Source organism: Teleopsis dalmanni, chromosome 2 (assembly GCF_002237135.1).
Source record: "Teleopsis dalmanni isolate 2A chromosome 2, ASM223713v2, whole genome shotgun sequence".
Taxonomy (NCBI): domain Eukaryota; kingdom Metazoa; phylum Arthropoda; class Insecta; order Diptera; family Diopsidae; genus Teleopsis; species Teleopsis dalmanni.
In genome coordinates this window covers 161,612,082-161,631,603 of record NC_051847.1, presented here as the reverse complement: position 1 = coordinate 161,631,603, position 19,522 = coordinate 161,612,082, and the positions used below count along the sequence as shown (strand labels likewise).

At 28.1% G+C, this 19,522-nt stretch overlaps 1 protein-coding gene across 1 annotated transcript in view; it reads right to left on the bottom strand.

The window, feature by feature from the left end:
- Positions 1 to 5,286: 5,286 nt before the first annotated feature.
- The window catches only part of LOC119685960 (acetylcholinesterase), an 86,982-nt gene continuing 72,746 nt past the window's right edge, over positions 5,287 to 19,522 (bottom strand). The window contains exon 10 of the mRNA XM_038100381.1: positions 5,287 to 5,487. Within this exon, the coding sequence (XP_037956309.1) occupies positions 5,414 to 5,487 (74 nt within the window). The 3' untranslated portion in view covers positions 5,287 to 5,413. The remainder of the gene's footprint in view (positions 5,488 to 19,522) is intronic.

Genomic DNA, 19,522 nt, shown 5'->3' with positions numbered 1-19,522 from the left:
ATAGGTTAAGAAAACCTTATTATTGTAGTCCTTTTCTCCTCATGGAGCATAGGGTCTCTTAGGAATAGGTTAAGAATATGCGAAACGAAATATGTATGTTTTCTTTTTAATTATTTATTAATAAAATTTAATATAAAAAAATAACTTTTTATTATTTTATAAATAAAAGTCAAATTTTACCCGATGTTTTCTGGCTTTCTTTAACATATCAAGAGAGCTATACATATTTCAATCCTAAAAAATAAGAAAAAAAAACAAAAAAGTCGAAAATCATACAATAAATTCTGCAAAAATAAAAAAAAGTTATATTTGCAATATATATTTTATTTTATATTAGCTGCAATTTTTTCTTTCAGAGTAGTAAAAAAACAGTATTAAGTCTGGTTGAAGGAAATTGGCAACACTTTTTAAATATGTTAAATGCTGTTTTTGACATAAGTTTTCCGTTGTGTATTTTTATATAAAATATAAAAATTGTAAATAATAAATATTAATTAATTTTAAAAAAAGAAAACAAAATGAATATTAAAAAGACAATAGTTAGCATTTTTATTTTATATTTTTAAATTAATTAACTTATTTATAAAATTATTAGTGAATTAAATGTTTATATGATTTTAACGGATGACTGGAATTTTGAATTTTTCCAGTGAACATTCACAATAGACTGCTTTTTGAATTTGCTTGCACTTAAGACAAAAAAGTTTTTGCGAGTAAATCCTTACTATGAAGATTTTAAGAACATTGTTGTTGCTTCACATGATTATTTTCATTAGTTACGACTATTTTTTTGCTACTCTTAAAGAAAAAATTACGCCTATTAATAAGTTATTGTTTTATTAACATTTTTTGCCAGTGCTTTTTAATGTTTATGGTGTGGTAGATATTTTTTGTATATGTAAACTTTCTAGTGTCCATCTAATAATCGATTTTTTTTCTATCTATAATATAAGATTGACACTAGAAAGTTTATAGATACAAAAAAAAACATAAAAACATAAAATTTTAATTAACAATATAACAAGTTTATGAATAAACAACGAAAATTTATTGAACCCTAAATTTAAATAAAGCAAATTAGTGTGTGTTGACTTCATATGGTAACATGCGGGTCCTAGGTTTGAATTTGGCAGCGCTTTATTTCTAACAATTGCAGTACAAAAATATGGAAAATTCTACCAATGGATATTTCCAAAGACCATTGTTGACGGATATACATATGGCGGTATTCTAAACAGCTGTATACTTAGCTCAAAAATTCGCTTGATTAATAGGTAAAAAAATTGTTAGCTTCAAAAATATCCACACTATTGCTGCGATTTCTTCTCGAATTAGATGTAAGTTACTTAGTTAAATATTAAAATTTTAATTTCAGATTCACGGAGTAACATTAGCAAGACTTTCTCATTGTTTCGTTTCCAGATTCGTTCTTAGAAAGAATATAGAACTCATGTTACAAATAATGCCCCTACAAACAGAATAGTATTAAAATTTAACAGTTAAATATAAAAATTATAATTAATTAATTCAATTCCTTTATTCTACAGCTGATTTATGATTTCGTTCTAATATAAATGCAGCAAGTGAATTTATTAATAAGATTTTCATAGCAACTTAACAAAACACCACAAAAATGTGAGAACATAAAAATCAATTATGGCTTTGGGTCAGTTGGTTAAGGAGTGCTGACTCTGAGCTTCAAATTTGACTGGGCACGAGTTCGATTCCTGGTACTTGCAGTCTTAAAAAAATATTTTCAAATAACACAGGTCAACAAAAAAAAATTTTTTTTTTATCCTAGATATGTTATTGAGTGATCCTAGAGGTATTTTGCGTGCTGATTCCAAATCTGGACTTAGATTTTTTCTATCACGTCTAGTTTTCTTTAGACAACCAGATTAACGGTTGATTCAAGGGGTTTCAGCAAATAAATCGTGAATTTAAAAAATGGTACTTACTTATGTTTTTCTCGCATATTGAGCATCTGGTAAGTCCCTTTTTAGTGTCCAGCAGTAATCTGCTAACATGTTAGTGAAATTTCCTTTGTGGCGTTTTTCCATGTGTAAAATATCCTGGTGAAAACGCTCACCATGTTCATCACTAACGGCGCCAAGATTTGGTGGAAAAAAGTCCAGGTGAGAGTGTAGGAAGTGAAGTTTTAAAGACATATTGCAGCCCATTTTTTGGTATGAATCAATTGGATTAGCCACCAGATCGCGATAATTTTCAGCTAACATATTTCTTAAAAAATGCTCAACTACATTTTTGAATGAGTTCCACGCGTTAATTTCTGTTGAACTCAATTGCTGTTGAAATTCCGAGTCCTTCAGCAGTTCTCTAATCTGTGGCCCAATAAAAATACCTTCCTTAATCTTTGCCTCACTTATTTTAGGAAATTTTTGCTTCAAATAAGTAAAACCGCCACCATTTTTATCCATGGCTTTAACAAAATTTTTAAAAAGTCCTAATTTAATGTGCAGAGGTGGCAAAAGAATATTTTTAGGATCGACCAAAGGCTGGAAGAGGACATTTTTGATTCCAGGAACGAGTGCTTTACGTTGTGGCCAATCTTTTTTCAAGTAATGCAATTTTCTGTCTCTGCTATCCCACTCGCAGATGAAGCAACAATATTTCGTGTAACCAAGTTGTAAGCCTAGTAAAATTGCAATAACTTTTAGGTCACCACAAATTTTCCACTTATATCTTTCGTATTGAATTTTTTTTAAGAGAAACTGCATATTCTCGTAAGTTTCTTTCATATCAGTTCCATGGGCTAACGGTATTGAGGGAATTTCATTTCCATTATGTAAGAGAACAGCCTTTAAACTGACCTTAGAAGAATCAATGAACAAACGCCAATCATCATCGTTGTATTCAAAATTAAGAGTATCCATAACAGATAGAACATCATTGCAAAAAATAAGGTTGTTTTCTTGAGAAAAGAATAATTTAAATTCGTCATGGCGAGATCGATACATAGAAATTTTAGTTTTTGGATCCAACAATTTCCAAACCTTTAATCGTGATCCTAAGATTTCATTCTTCTTTTTGCACAACTTTAAATCGCGCACTAGATCGTTTAAACCGTCTTGCGTTATAAGATGAGGTCCATCAGATTTATTAATTCGTAATATTATTATTTATACATATTTATTAACCACGCTATTTATATACATATATTTACATAACGGAAATAATGTATACTATATATATCATATATAAATGAAATACCCAACGCTTAACCCAATCTTTCATACACTTTTCAAAGGCCCGTGAAGGTATGGCTTTTAGTTCCTTCGGCGAATTTTCTTTTACCGATTCAATCGACTCAAAACGCTTACCACGAAGGGGCAATTTGAGTTTCGGGAACAGAAAAAACTCGCACGGATCCAGATCTGGCGAATATGGTGCCTGAGCGATGACAGTGGTGCCGTGTTTGGTCAAAAAATCGCGTACAACAAGAATTTTCCATAGTAAAAATCGCTAAATGCACTTGAGGTAGTCTCACATTAACAGCTGCTGTAAACAAACTAATTGTCAGATGGCGCTGAAATTTGTATCATATGTCAAGAAAGAGTGTACCAACATAACAAAAAAAAAATTTTTGAAAAAGGTCTATTACTTAAAAAGTAGTTAACAAACAACAAAATCCGGATACTTTTTGAGCAGTAGGTAAATTACGACTTTATAGCAAAAATATACATTCAACTGTTTTTAAGAATCTAGACGTGATAGAAAGAATCTAAATACAGATTCGGTATCAGCACGAAAAACACGTCTAGGATCTCTTAACAACGTCTCTAGGATAAAATCTTTGTTGACCAGTGTAATTAAATACAGAATTATTTCCAAGACCACTGAAAATAGGTGTTTGGCAACACTTGAAACAGTTGTATGGTCAGCCAAAAATTCTATTAATTAAAATAATATAAAAAGGAATTTTTTTTGTTGTAGTTCACTACTTTTCGAAAAATTCTTTATTTTCGATTAAATAATTTTAATTTTGTCTCCGTTTTCTATTCGAAATAGATTTCTTGTCAAAAGAAAAAAAAATCTTAATTGAAAATTTAAATTCTAATATTTTTTCTATAATTCCAATACGTTTAAAGAGAAGTTAATAAAAAAGTACTCAATTGAGTCGTTAAGTATTTAATTATTTTATTTATTTATTGCTTAGAATTGAGTGCATAACCACTTTTAATTATTTTTAAATATATTTTAACTACAGAGATTAACCATTTTTAATGGCATAATAAATTTAAAGGTGAACCGTACCTCTTTTTCTTTTGATTATTTGTTTTATTTAGTATATAACATGTCATATATCGTATATTAATTTTTTTTTAACAAGAATAATGAATCATATATGTATGTATTTCATATATAATATTATTTTTACAATTTGATTGCATAATTTGGAAGAATTCTTCAGTGTTTAACGTTCATGTTGTCAGTTGTTTATTGTTTAATGTACTTATAAAATATAAAAATAATATAATATTTATTAAATAAAAATAGTGAACAAAGCTGTCGAATCACAATATAGTTTACATACGCTTCGTATTTTATTTTATTTGATTTAGATTTATTTATTCCCCCGTGAAGGCAATACAATTTCCTTTAAAAATACTCTTCGAGATTATTTTTCGTACAAAAATAGAGATTCCATCAATTCCTTAGTTAAATACTTTTAAGTGTACAAATAAATTCGTTAAAATTTATGCAAATTCTCAGTTCTCAGTTCTGACACGTCTCACCTTCAGACAATCGGTTGGCGCTTTGATTGGCGTCACATTTTGTTTACAAAGCATTTCATTTTTTTTTTTTTTTTTTTGTGAATTTCTGCGCCTTACAATTCCAATTCATTGGCTCCTCAACCGCAGCTTTACGAGATTCCGTTATGAAGCAGTGGTGCAGTGGTGATGGTGTATGTGGGAAGTGGTAGTGGTACGTGGTACGTGGTACGTGCAATTGCATATTCCAAATATATTAAAAATCAATGAATTTAGTTAGCAGTTCGCTTCGATTCATCACGTTCCGATTGAGAAGTGCGTCATATTGCTACATAATTCCTCTCGCGTAAAGTCCTCAGACCTGTAAGACGTTATGGATTTTTAGGATTACCGAATTACCGAATTACCTATGGTTTGATTGAACTACGCTACAAATGATTCATGATTCATAAAGCGCTTAATTGTTATGGAATATATATTCCAGGCTTTTAGATTTATTTATGTGTGTGTAAATATATACATATGTATCTCTTTTAATGTTATTTATATTTTATTTATTTATCTTTTAATTTGGCTCATTTGTTGGAAGATTTTGTGTGTAGAATTAAATTCGTGAATAATTATTTGGAAATATGATGTTTCATTGTAGACTTGTAATTTGAGATTTCAGTCCTTTATCTTTAACCACTTATCAGCCATGTTTTTAGGTGAATAAAAACCATTTCAGCCGTTGCGGAAATTTTACATATAATTGCTGTAAAAAAAAAAAATAATAAAAAAAGAAATCTATTATCCATTTGTTTATTAAATTCATTTAATAAAATAGAAATCAATTGCATATTAAAATAAATTGACAGACAGCCTATATTGTAAACACCGCTAGAAATAATGTTATAAACTCATTTATATTCAGACATGAAACTGTTTGTTAGTTAATTAGTCAGTCGGAGATAGATTTGATTAATGAGCAGATGTGTTCTCGCAACGATAGATTTATGAAGTTCGATCGATTTCCTTTAACAAGTAACGGAAACACAACTTCATGCAATAAAATTTGTAAACTCTTTGTATTCAAAGTTGATTAATTATTCGTACAATCGACATAATAAAAATAAAATAAATGTTAATAAATCGACGTTTTGATAAAACATTAAAGATAAACGTTGAAGTTTATGTTAACATAAACATTTTATTGATATATTGACTTAATGACGATATTCATACTACAATTAACTGCAAGTTCATTTGAGACATGAAAATCTTTTTAATATTCAGATGAATATGAAAAAATTAATATAATAAAAATTATTTTTATTTCAAGACAATTTTAATAAAACTGTTCGAGGAAAAATTTTTCACTTAAATTAACAAGTCTCGTAACAAAAAAATTATTCAAAATAGAATTTTTTTAAATATTATATGAAAATTATTAAAATTTTGTTGTTAAAATATTATTTCAAAAATAATAAAATTTTTAATGTAGTTTTTTCTTGGTGACAGCGGATCGACTTTATGACGAAAAGAAACTATTAAAGTTAGACGAATTCGAATAGCAAAGAAGACAAGAACAAAAATTTATTTTAATTTATTGAAATTTGGCTGACCAAATAACGCTGTTTCGAGTATTGCCAAGCACTCATTATCAGTGATCTTAGGAAATATTCGAATTTTTATTTAAGCAGTTTATAGTCCGTATATAATTAGTTTGGACTGCAGTGCCAGGCTTAGAACTCGTACCTGTCAAATTAGAAGCGAAGGAATTTTGCTTTCCGTTATTGCGATTAGCGAACTTGTAGATAAATATTTGCATAGCTTCTTTGTAAAGTTATAAACAATAGTTAATATTAAGAAAATAGTTTCTTTTGTCATAACTAACGTTAACCAAAACACATCGAAATCATGATTATTTTCATAAGAACGATTTAATTATAAACTCAAAGTAAAAAATCTTATCAGTAATGTTTGAATATGGGTTTGGACATATACCCACGACTGCTTCGCAAATGCAAACTGAATCTGAAAGTTCAGTTTTCGAGCTGTGGTAGTTGTGCATTGACAATAATACTACAATAACTCAGACGATCGAGAAAACCAATTTTCAGGGCTTTAGAATTTTGTTAAATTATGTCCATGAAAGCAAATGTTTCTTGCAATAACCTCTGTCGGAATACAGTTGCACAATAATGTTATATAAGTGAGGAATAAAAAGTCAACCATCGTGTATATATAGTATTTATAGTATAAACGAAATATATCTATTTATTGTTGAATTAATTATTTGACAAAATTAAATAATCTTAGCGCGAAGAACAAAAAGCTGATCTACAACCACATAATCACACCCGCACTGCTCTATCGGTGCTACACGTATAGCAAAACTGCCGACTCTATTGCTCAGAAGCTGTAAGTTGTGCAAAGTCAGGCTCACCGAAGGCTTTTCAAAGTGCCATGGTACATCCGCACGAACGACATGCTAAGCGACTTTAGAATAGACCCGGTCTAAAAATACGTGAAGTTATTTGCGAAAACCGACAGACTGCCCTACTTAGCAGTATCTAACCTCAGAATAATCACTAGCCCCACAGGGCTGTACGCATACCTTAAACCAGTCATCGAATAATCACGAAGCTTTTGAGGAACACATAAATTAGTCAAAGAAAAAGGTGGGACTCTGCAGAAACCCCCCAGCTTTTAAAGAGTAAAAGTGCTCAGATGCACTAACTCAGAAAAGGCTCAACTTACGAAGAAAATTAAATAACATCCTTACTATGTTAGTTGTAGTTATAAACTCTTGTTTAAGAAAGCTTTACGTATTACTATACTAGGCAACTTAAAATAACCAAATTGCAACCGAATAAAAAGGGAAACTGTTGATTATTTTCACTGTAACTGTTCATTTCTGTTTCCTCCTAAAAATAAGTATAACTTATTTTTAGCAAATTTTATATATTGAAGTTAAAAAATTTTAGAATTTACCAAAATTAAAAAAAAAAAGCTTCTCTAAGTAAGTTAAATTTGTATTTGAGTTGTCTAGGAAAGAGGCAATTTGTTCTTGGTATTTGTGGAAATAAAATTTTGACATTGAATTTAATCCTCAGATTTGTTTTAAAACTCAACGTTTCCTTTAACTTAAATAATAATTTGCAATTTACTGTTTTGTTACTATGGTTCCTTTATAATCGCCGCTAGCTTGCCACCCTCACTTCACGTTCTAGGATTATACAAATAATAAACTCAACTGCCGCCCATAACAAATATATCCTCATTAGAAGGAGCATAAACATTTTTGACATTTTTTATGGCACATAATTAATTAAATATTCTTGCTCTTTGTTAGGGAAATTAACTTAATCAAAATGGAAACGCATTTTCATTTGATGATTTGCTTATTTTTTATAATTTAAAATAATTGGCTTATGAAAATGCGCTTAACCAGAAATGTAAATCTTTTCAACTTTCTCTTTAAAAAATTAAGGACATTTCATTTATGTCTTCTGAAAAACACAAGACATAAATATTCATTTCACTTAATGAAATAAAACTTAAGAAGCATAACCTTTTTAAAATAGTTAAATATAAAAAGATATATTTACATCTAAGAAGAACACATTTATTAAAGGCGAAAGCATGGCAAATAATTTTTAATAATCTCTATTAACAAGTAAAAGATGGAACTTGAATTCCAATGGGGAAATAAATGGAACTAACTCAGATAAACTTTATAGTCTACTTTTATATTAAAAAGGTTGCAATAAGAATTTCATTCTATAAGAAATAGTATTAAAAGATTTTCTTAGATTTCAACTTTTAATGCAATTGCCAAGAAAAAAAATTTCATGATAATGATCACAAAATTATTTTAATTGCACTGTGTTTTATTATTATGTTGAAGCTGTTTTGAGCTAGTGCATTTAAGCACTCATACTCTTTTTTAACTCGAGGTTTCTTCAAAATCCCTCTCTACACCTTGACTAGATTATTGTTTATCACTTCATCAGACTAAGCAATAATTGCCCTCAGATCTGCATACCTCCCCGAGGAGCCTGTAACCATTTTGAGATTTGAGATAAAGCGGTTTTGGTAAGTCTGTCAGTTTTCGCAAATAATTTCAGGGCTCTATCCTTTATGTATTTTTTGATGTGATCAATCTTAATGTCCCTGAGAATGTCATTCGTTCTAATGTACCATGGAACTTTGAAAAGTCTTCTCAGAGCCTGGCTTTGTGCAGGTAAATAGTAGTGTTTGAAGCTTTGCAAAACACTACACAACCATATAAAAGCGACTTTTTTATTAAAGTAATAAATTTATTATTAAATGAAACTAATATGATTCGTTTTAAAATCAATAGTAAATAAGAAGTATATAAACTTTCTCAAGATTATTGTAACGCAATGGAATCGATTAGAAAATTTTGATTATAATATGTAGAATATATTATTGGAATAATGTATATTTAATTAGAATATAATTATATATATTAGTCAACTCAATATGAATGCATATTACGATACATAAAAGACCATTTGTGTTTTTGAAATAACAGAGTGACAGAGTCATCAGTAACGCCCGTTAACTATGAAGTTAAGCTCTTCTGCTATTAAACGCTTATTAGCCTCCTACTCTCGTACGCTTTCCCCATTTGGTTTGCAATCATCTCCTTTAATATAGAAATAAATCCAGATATAAAATATACAAGCGCAAACGTGACGGCAAACATTTCCCCGACACCATTCTTTACGACAAAACAAAGTTCACTCGCAACGTCGAGTAGTATCTTATACTCGCTCGTGGGTATCTTATTCGGCTTTATAACCCTCCGACGTCTCAACGCCCAGCAATTCCCTATTGACGTCGTGAAAGTCATTCATTTCAAAATCTACCCACACTTCCCCTTATTCTTCCATCAGCGGGATTATCATACCCCAAAGACTCTTTGACTAACCTATCCCGCGCGAACCCGCAACAACTTCTCCGCCTTCATATATTTCGCGTCATCCTATGACACACTTATGCTTTCTAGCTTAGATCAGTCTAGACCTTTAGGTTTTACACCGCTTGACCACATCTCTGCCTCTTAATTACTGGAATGAAATTGCCGCAATTGCGGTGAACTTCTCCATTCATTCCTACGAAACGATTTTAGTGGATTGAACTCTTGGATTGAATATTAATTGAGTTTTTCAAAATATGCTGCAAAATATATTTATACGAGTATTTCTTGTGTTCTAAGATATACAAAGTAGGGAGTTGTAAAATCATGAGTTGAGTTTGTAGCATTTGAAATTTATATATAATATATTGTATTTTTGATATGAATATGTATAAGTTTATGTAAAAAAGAAAACAGTAACGCACTTGTTAATAAATTGCATTAATTAATTATTTTAAATTATAAACATATTCAGTAACAATTCCATTATTCAAAATGTGTTTCCTATTAAGCAAAATAATTTTTCTAAATTTCATTGAAACCAGACAGAAGAATGCCAAACACATTCGTACGATATAAGATGATGAAACATCTTTCCATTTCTATCATAAAGCAAAACACTTACTTAATCATTTGACATATCACAGAAATAAAACACGAACCATAAAAAATAATGCATGTGAAGTGGAAGAGGTTTGGAAGAGCATCTTCGATGAGTTTTTAATAAATGTGCGTACATTTATTTTAACAAACAATTTCCGTACTCAGTGTAAATGACTATGAATACATTATTAAGTATCGATGAATGTATTTGCAATTTTTTCTTCTAATAATAATAATCAACTTTTGAACGCTACGCAAATATTATTAATAAATTTTTAGTTTATTTTGGATTTGTTTCAATGGCATTGGTGGTTTGATGTAAATATTATGTGTGAGACTTATATTAACTATAACCGGTAATAACTCTCATGTTAATTACCCTACAATAAAGTGTATTAGTAGAATACAAAAAAAAATATACTTATCTCAGAACCCACATTTTATAAAAATTAAAAAAAATTGATAAATAAACTTTACTTATTATTTGTAATCCTATTTTTTCTTTGTTCTTCAGCAGTTTTTCAGCAGACCTAAACTTATCACACATCAATCTCTGATATTTGAGATTTCCCTATTTTCTCTTATGTTGCTGATACTTATTATTTCTCATTCAAATTGGCTCCATTTGTCTACATTTTGCGTGGCCGTCTTTTTTTACTATTCCCTGGTTGGTTACTCCAAAAATGGTACTGTGATCTGTCTTCCGACATTATTATGAAATAAATACATAGGTATATTAAACTCTTATTAATTTCCGATTTTCACATATTCAAATATGAAGTATGTATATCCAGCTCATAATAACTCCTGATCCTTCATGTATTCAATTTATTAATCTTTGAAACTGACTGTTGTAGCAAATTTTGTACATCGTTTTCTTTTATAGTGCCAAAAATGCATAATTCGCATAATTTCTTTCTCAAAGACCACATATTGAACTTCAATATTAAAGACTGTCTAAAATTACCTAAGACATGTTTTATTAGAAGAACCATAAGATTAGAATGACATTTCTAACGATCATAATAATCATTCATATTGATCTTGAAATATCACCGAACTGAAATGATTCCAACCTTGAACAAATCTGTTTCTATATATTTTTCTATACTACTCCAATTATTTTATTCTCAATAAGTTGCAAACTATGAGATGCAAAAATAAAAAGGTAAAAAAATCTCTAAATCTCTAAATCAAATTTTTAAGTTGGCAGCACTGTTTCTACTAGTTACCATTTCAACAAGACACAACTGTTTTATCAGTCATTATGTTTTATCATTATTAAAATTGGTACAGATTACTTAACCAGTTACAAAGCAAATCGCTTGACTTCAGACATGCATGCAGTCAGCGCTCAACTGAATGCCCCACACACGACTAATACCTATCACTCGGTACAATAGTAGACGACTCTTACTATAGTCTAATTATATGAAATACAACAACCAGTGACTGTACCTTAATCATGTACAATATTACAGAAATGTATTTGCTTAACTAAATTTTTGACAGTACAGTAAAGTTAATCGTGCGTTGGGCATTACTATAGCATATATATAACTAACATATATATCCATAATACCGACATTTATCAGAAACGTGCACTATAATGACAAAGATTATCACCAATGTAGTTCGCCAAGATTCGCTATACATACATAAGTTATTCCGTCCTCAATTAGTTTTATCTGTCGTCTTTTGATGCGACATCATATACAATATATGGTATACTAAAAATAATTTAATTTCTTTCCATTAATTTTCATCTTCCCATAAACGGAAGTATGACTTAACGCAGCTATGAACTCGCTTTGTTCACTTTGTTGTGGCTTTCGAATTAGAGAATTTCGTTAGCAATGAACCTGCCATGATAGACCATTTTTCAAAAGTTATGCAAGGCGATAACCTCTGGCCTCAAATTAAAACAAGCTTCACATTGAAGTAAGAAATTCTCATCAGTTTTGCTGCAGTCTATGGATAGCAAAATCGAATGCAATCAGATTTTTCTGAAATTTAAATAAAAAAATTGCTCTTTCACTGGCGGTTGTTAATTTTAAATTAAGAATTAATATTCACTTCGACATTGATTAAATTGTTTTTTAATATATCTGCAATTTAGAACCGACGTCTAATAGAAGATTTGTTTTCATATTTACATGGCGTTAAGCAGGCGAGTAGATACATTATTTCTCAGAACCTGTTGAACTTCATTTTGTCTCATAAGATGAGCATTGCACGAATTTTCGCATTGTCGACCCGCGGTATTTACATATGTAAAACATAAAAGCAATCATTATGGGCATTTAAATTATACGATTTTAGCTTTAATGGCAACTTAGCGATTGTAGGCCGCAGAGCAGCTCACATGCGAACTGGCATACCAAAGTGCAGCCAACCCGGAACATACTTAAATATCGGCAATAAATTTTTACAACGCAAGGTGGTAATTAGCACTGCATGCACAGTTTAAGTACTTTCAGATGCTACTTCAGACACAGTAAAGACTGCACTTTGCACTAGAAGACTATGCAAATGACTACGTTAATCACAAGTAAAGTCAGTGTATCTATTTCGCTACTCAACTGATGCTCCTAATAGCAAAGTATGGAAAATTTTTAACTGCCATATTTTAAATGCTATTAGCGAAAGTTAAATTGAAATGTATTTTTATGATACATTCTTATGAATAATGATTATTTTCGAAAGTTGTTCGCTGTTTATAACTTCATCCTAAATTCCATTTCGAAAGTATGAGAAACTCAATGTACAGCTGAAATGTTCCTCCTTTTATGTAAAGAACTAATGCGAATGAGTGCGAGTACGGATTGGTTTGCACTGTACGTTTAACATTAAAGATTTATTCATATTCATAATATAATATTTTATGAAATCATTTTTTAATTTTTTTCTTTTGGCTTATTCAAGTTTTATGCCGGTCCTTTATTTTAATATATGTATTTGACTCAAATACCACTAATTGTGGATTAGGATATAATATGGTCTATGACAGTGGTTCCCAACCAGTGATCCGCGACTACAACTACGTAAATTGTAGTTTGTCCACTAAGACCTCACTTATTAGAAAATAAGCATAGAAAATTTTTGCAACTAATTATATACCTATATTGTAGTCTATATAATATACCTATGCACTTATACAATCCATTACATATTATAATAGAGATGCATAATGCATATTGAAATAATCACACAGTTTGCTGTTCTTAAACTTTGTGGTCTCAACAAAAAATAAAAATATCATAGTGGTCCTTGGTTAAAAAAAGGTTAAGAACTACTGGTCTATTACAATAACTTATATAGTAACTACTTAATGAAAATTTACAAGGTATTAGTTTGTCATTTTGATTATAAGCCAATCTTACAAGGAGGGCATATCATAATCTACACTATCAAATGGGTCTATGTGTAGAAACCGAATGTCATGTGTGTCTGAAAGGGACAAATAATTCAAGTTATATATTTTGTGAGCTTCACGTTTTAATATTAGTAATCTCTCAATAAGAAACTTTCAGATTTTCATAAAAAAGAATGAATAATTTTTCCTGTTGTTGTTATTATTGTAAACCGCTTGGATCTACTTTTAAAATCCCTTTGGCGGATGGTGACCGGCACTTGGTCGTTGTGGTTAATGAATGGCTCTAGGATGTAGACTCAGTCGCTTTTGGACCCAATAATTTTTCTTAGATTAGATTAGTTGTAGCGCAAATCATCTATTATAGTAATGGTTCTATATTCTACTATGCTCCTATAACCATATTATGGATTCTTTAGTAATAATTATAATTCTAAAAATTATGCTAAATTAAAAAAATTTGTTCTTAAAACAACACGGTGAAGAACATTGCAAAAGAAAATAAAGGAGTCTCGAAAAAAATGGGTACGAGCTGAAGATTTTGACGAAAAACAGAACCAGATGGAATTACTTTATTCAGAGCCTAGCTTAAATGGGAGATACAGAAATTGAAGATGATGATGAATAGCAAACATTGGTATGTAGTAATGGTGGCTTACTATTAAAGTCCCGTTAATAGAGTTTTTTTCGAAATTGTCGATGAACTATTGACAGCCATATCACTTGAAGTCAAGATAAGCAGAATAAAAAATATTTATATTATATTATTATATAAATAAATAGTTGTCTACAAATGCATATTGTCGGCTTTGGAGAAAAAGTAACAGGATAGTATTTTGCTCTTGAGTATAATTGGAACTCAATTGTGAATTGAAATATGGAACAGCAACAGTAGAAACTGTTTTGTTATTGCTGCTAAATACTATGTATATATGTTGTAACAACGACGATAATACATTAAGACTGAAAAGTTTTCGGAAATTCTCATTTAAAATTCGCGCGCTGTATATTTTTCGATATTTTAAGTTTATGTAGTTTGGCAGCACTGTCCTTACTTACTATGCCAAAAATGAGCGCGATCTGTCAGACAGTTCGTTTACGGCAGCTGTTGAAACCAGTTCACCTCAGTAGTGCGTTGCGAAATGTCTTCGACGGTCGTACGACCGTCCTGAAAGGCTTTGTACCACTCATAAACTTGAGTTTTCGATAAAACTGATTCCCCATAAGCCTTTTGTAGCATTCGCAACGATTCTGCACACGAAATTTCGTTCGAAACACAAAATTTGATGCAAACTCTTTGTTCAATATTTTTTTCCATTGTTTTTTTCGCAACGCACTACTGAGGTGAACTGGTTTCAACAGCTGCCGTAAACGAACTGTCTGACAGATCGCTCTCATTTTTTGCATAGTAATTGTCCTTAATTGCTGCCAAACTACATAAACTTAAAATATCGAAAAATATACAGCGCGCGAATTTTAAATGAGAATTTCCGAAAACTTTTCGGTCTTAATGTATATCTAAGTAAATTGAAAGTCCAAAAAGAACTGTCATTATTAACAGTTCCTACTAACCTATTTTTTCTAGGTTTTAGAAATAAATATAATAGTTTTGAAGAACCATTGATAGTGACAAAGAATTTAAAGTTATCAATACTATCAATCATTTGCAGTCACTAATGTATAGAGTCAAGTAGTGTCAATCAATAGAGTCAAGTATTCGAATAATTGATTTTAATCGAATCCTTGCTCTAATCTAAAGCACAAACTAAAAATTAAATAAAAAACTTTATTTTTATTGATTTGGAATAATTGCAGCTACGAATCAATGAAAGAATATATTTCCAGTACATTTTCGTAATAAGAATTCTATTTATTTATTGATAATAAATTATATTTTGTATTAGTAATACAGAATAATTTAATTGTTCGTTTTTTCCTTCATATTGACTTTATTATTATATTATAAATTATTATGTGTTTACAGTTTTAATAGAATGATCCCTACAATTTGTTTATGTAAAACAATTTATAATTACTTTTAATGTGTTGTAGTATTTTTAAAGTAAATATTTATTATTAGATTTTAATTTTATAAATAATTTGTATGTTGTTTTGGTATTGACATAAATTATCTGCTTACACCTATAAATTTTCTACTAATTTGGTTTTATTTCTCTATAAACTTTTCATGCATCATATATATCTTTGAATGTATTCTTGTTCTTTAATAAAATAAAGTTATTAATTTGTTTAATTGTTTAATTGTATAATTGTTTACAATTAATATGTTTGATATATTTTTGTTTTAGCTGAACCCTAAAGCAAAGAACTAAATGCTTTTTATTGAGACGCCGCAATGCAAAAAATCTTTGAATATATATCCAGTTTATTATCCTTTAGTGGCTAAAACATACTAATTTTTTTTTAAATATATTTTTAATTATTTGTTTTTTATTATAGGTGATGTTTACTTCGCAGGTGTATGATTTAATTTCATTTAATTTTATTTTATTTTAATAAATAGTTATTACTTATATATGCATTTTCAATAAAGATTTTTACTTCGTCTGTTGGTGGCAAGGACATTGCCACCCACAAACTTTGTTTGGAAGCTTCGAACTAAGCGAAGGAATAATTCAAATTATTGTTCTTAATTGAATTTATTTTGAATATATTTTTTTAAATCCATTTATTGATTTATGGTAGTTTTCATTAATAATAAAATAATAATAGTAATATAAATCCTTCAGTAAAAAAGGTAATGGTATAATCGTAATCATAATCATTCATTTATCCATTCATTTTTTTATATATAGTTTATTATTAATTGTCTTGTTTTAAACTATTTGTATTTAAAGCGCTTACGTTAGCTAAACATTTTGCTATTTAACTTAATTTTATTGTTTTTATATTTTCAAAGGAAACAACATTTGTAACAAATCATATAAATATTTATTTATATATATATATGTATATGTATTTATTGTATATATCAATTTACACTAATTCAGAACACATAATTATGCATTGATTTATATAATTTTAATTATTATATTTTTAATGATTTTTTTTTTGCTCTTTTTGTTGTATCGATTTAAAATCAATACAATTTTTAACTATTTTCTGCAAATGAATTATTCCAGAAACTTTTGTTTTTATTTTAAACTCAAACATACCTACATGCAGATTTTTATAGTTCATTAGTGTAAAATTGCTAAATGCCACTTTACTTAATTAATTGTTTATTTATTTCTTATTTCATTAATTAAAAGTTCCTTTTTTTGTTAATATTATAAGCTTGTGTAGCACACATAAATTTTCTAAAATCAATTTTTATTTATATATTTAAGAATATATATTAATTTTTACGTACTCCATATGTATGTACGTACTAATATTTAAAATAAATAAATAATAGGCCATTATAGTGATATGTATTTGATATTTATACATAAAAACCATTTAACTATTTTCTTAATAATTTTTAATAAATCAAATGCATCTCTGTGTATTTGTTTATATTCTTATTTGTATTTTTATTTTTTTATTAGTTAAATTTTTTTAATTTCATATCGTTATTGTGTGTGAGCCTTTTACTATATTTTAATTAATTTGTATTTAAAGTTATTTTAATTTTATTGAATTGTTTTCGAGTTACTGCAAGTTTGGTTTCTTTATTATCAGATGTCATAGCTGATATAATTAAATATATAATTGATAATTTAATATTGTTCTAATATATTTAATTGATCAATGTAAATAAAGCATCTATAATACTAAAAGAAGTTACATACCTCTTTGTATATACATTCATAAAACCTAGTGCAATTAAATTATAATCTTTGAATAACAATAATAATAATGCAATAAAAAATAAAAAATATATTTTTATTGAAAAATTAGAAAAGAAGTCAAGAAGTCAAGAAGTAATTTGTTAATACAAAAAATGTTGATTTATAAGTATATATTAATATACGGCACTTTAATAAGTTTACTTATATTATGTGTTCTATTTAAAATTATTTCTTCAGATTCGGGATAATTATTCTACTGACATCATATAACAATATGAGCTGGAATTTTTAAACAAATTATTTTATAAAAATTTTTTGTTATTTAAAATCTCGGTTCTCTATATTCTATTTAAAATTATTTCTTCAGATTTAGAATAATTAACTCAATGACATCACATAACAAAATAATTGTAATTTTTAAACAAATTATTTTATAGAAATTTTTTGTTATTTTAAATCTCGAGGTTTCAATGCCGTTAGCTAACAGTTTTTTAAGTTCTTTTCCTTTTTTTGCTTTTTGGTGCTGTTAGCTGACTTTTTGATCATATAAATATTTGAACTAATTTAGGCCACAAAGTAAAAATTGTGAATGTGTTTATTTCGTGATTGATATCCATAAAATTTAGTAGAACAAATCATAAGTAGTAATAGATTTTTAATGTTTGACTTAATCAGTTCCGTAAAGGGTAGTGAAAAATAATTTTTTTGTTAACCATATTAAAAACATAAACTTAAGCCATTAAAAACTTTTCTATATTTAATAAGAATAATCCAATTTTTTAAGGAAAATTATATTTAAATAACAGTGGATAAACTGTAATAGAACCATTGTAAAGAAAGATTATAAGTTCTCCTAACAAACTTAGATGTACCGAAAACCAAGTAAATACGTAATCCTGATATAGGTGCTATAGAACACGATTTTTTAATACTATCAGTTATTTTTTATGACAAAAACATTAAAATTTTGAAATACTTGAATTCTTTGTGATAACAAATGATCGGAACTTAAAATTATTCTTGTAATTATTTGCCAATTAAACTCGATTGTTGATTTCAGTAAATAATTGTTTTTATTTCATAAATTTGTAAATATTCGATAAGAATTTTTTGATTGTAATTGCAACAACCTAATTATTAATTTAACTATTTTTAATTACAGCTCATAATCTGAAAGTATTGCATTTCGAATGAAAAACTATTAAAGAAACAGACTCTGTTTTTTGATTCAAATAATTTGAAAGATCTGAAAATATATTATATTATTAATATAATATTAATAATATTATACAATTACGTATAAGGAGTTAAAATATTCGATTTTAAAAATTTGTTTCAGCATAACTGTCCATGCTCCTGGTAGTTTTATGTTTTCTTTTCGAATTATTAATATTTAGGTCCACACAATTAATTAATCTAATTAAAAACAACTTGATGGGTCATTGGAATTCCTTATTCCTAAAGTTTACTATATTATTCTGACTACTTATTATTAGATGTTCTTGGTCTTACTTTTCGAATCAGTAATATTTAGGTCCAAGTAAAACCCATAATTGTTTGTCCATTAATCAATTCTTAACTAATCCCCGAAAAGTGTCACTTCTCCTTCTACGGATTTTATTTTTCATTCGTGAATTTATCAAATTACTAAGAATAACTTGAAATATGATGTCAATTCTTTATTGCAAAAGTTTACTATCTTATTCTGATTACTTTAAAGAACTAGTACTTTTTATTGGTATTATTTTTAATACACGTATAAAAATAATTTTTCGTTACACATTAATAAATCAACATTTTTTGTTATTCTCTACTGTATCTTACACAGTATCTATTTCTCATCTCATCTTTGAAGGGAATCCATACAAATGTTTTTAGTGTAAAAATATTAACTGATTTATTTATAAATAAAAATAAACTAATTTTAAAAATTCATAAAAAATTTCTATATTTGCGTTAGCAAAACTGTTATACATATATATATATATTTATTAAATGGAAGTATGTTTACTATATGGTTTTTTAATATTTATATAAATACGTTAAATATATTGCCAGAACATATAAAAAAATTATTCAAACTATGCAT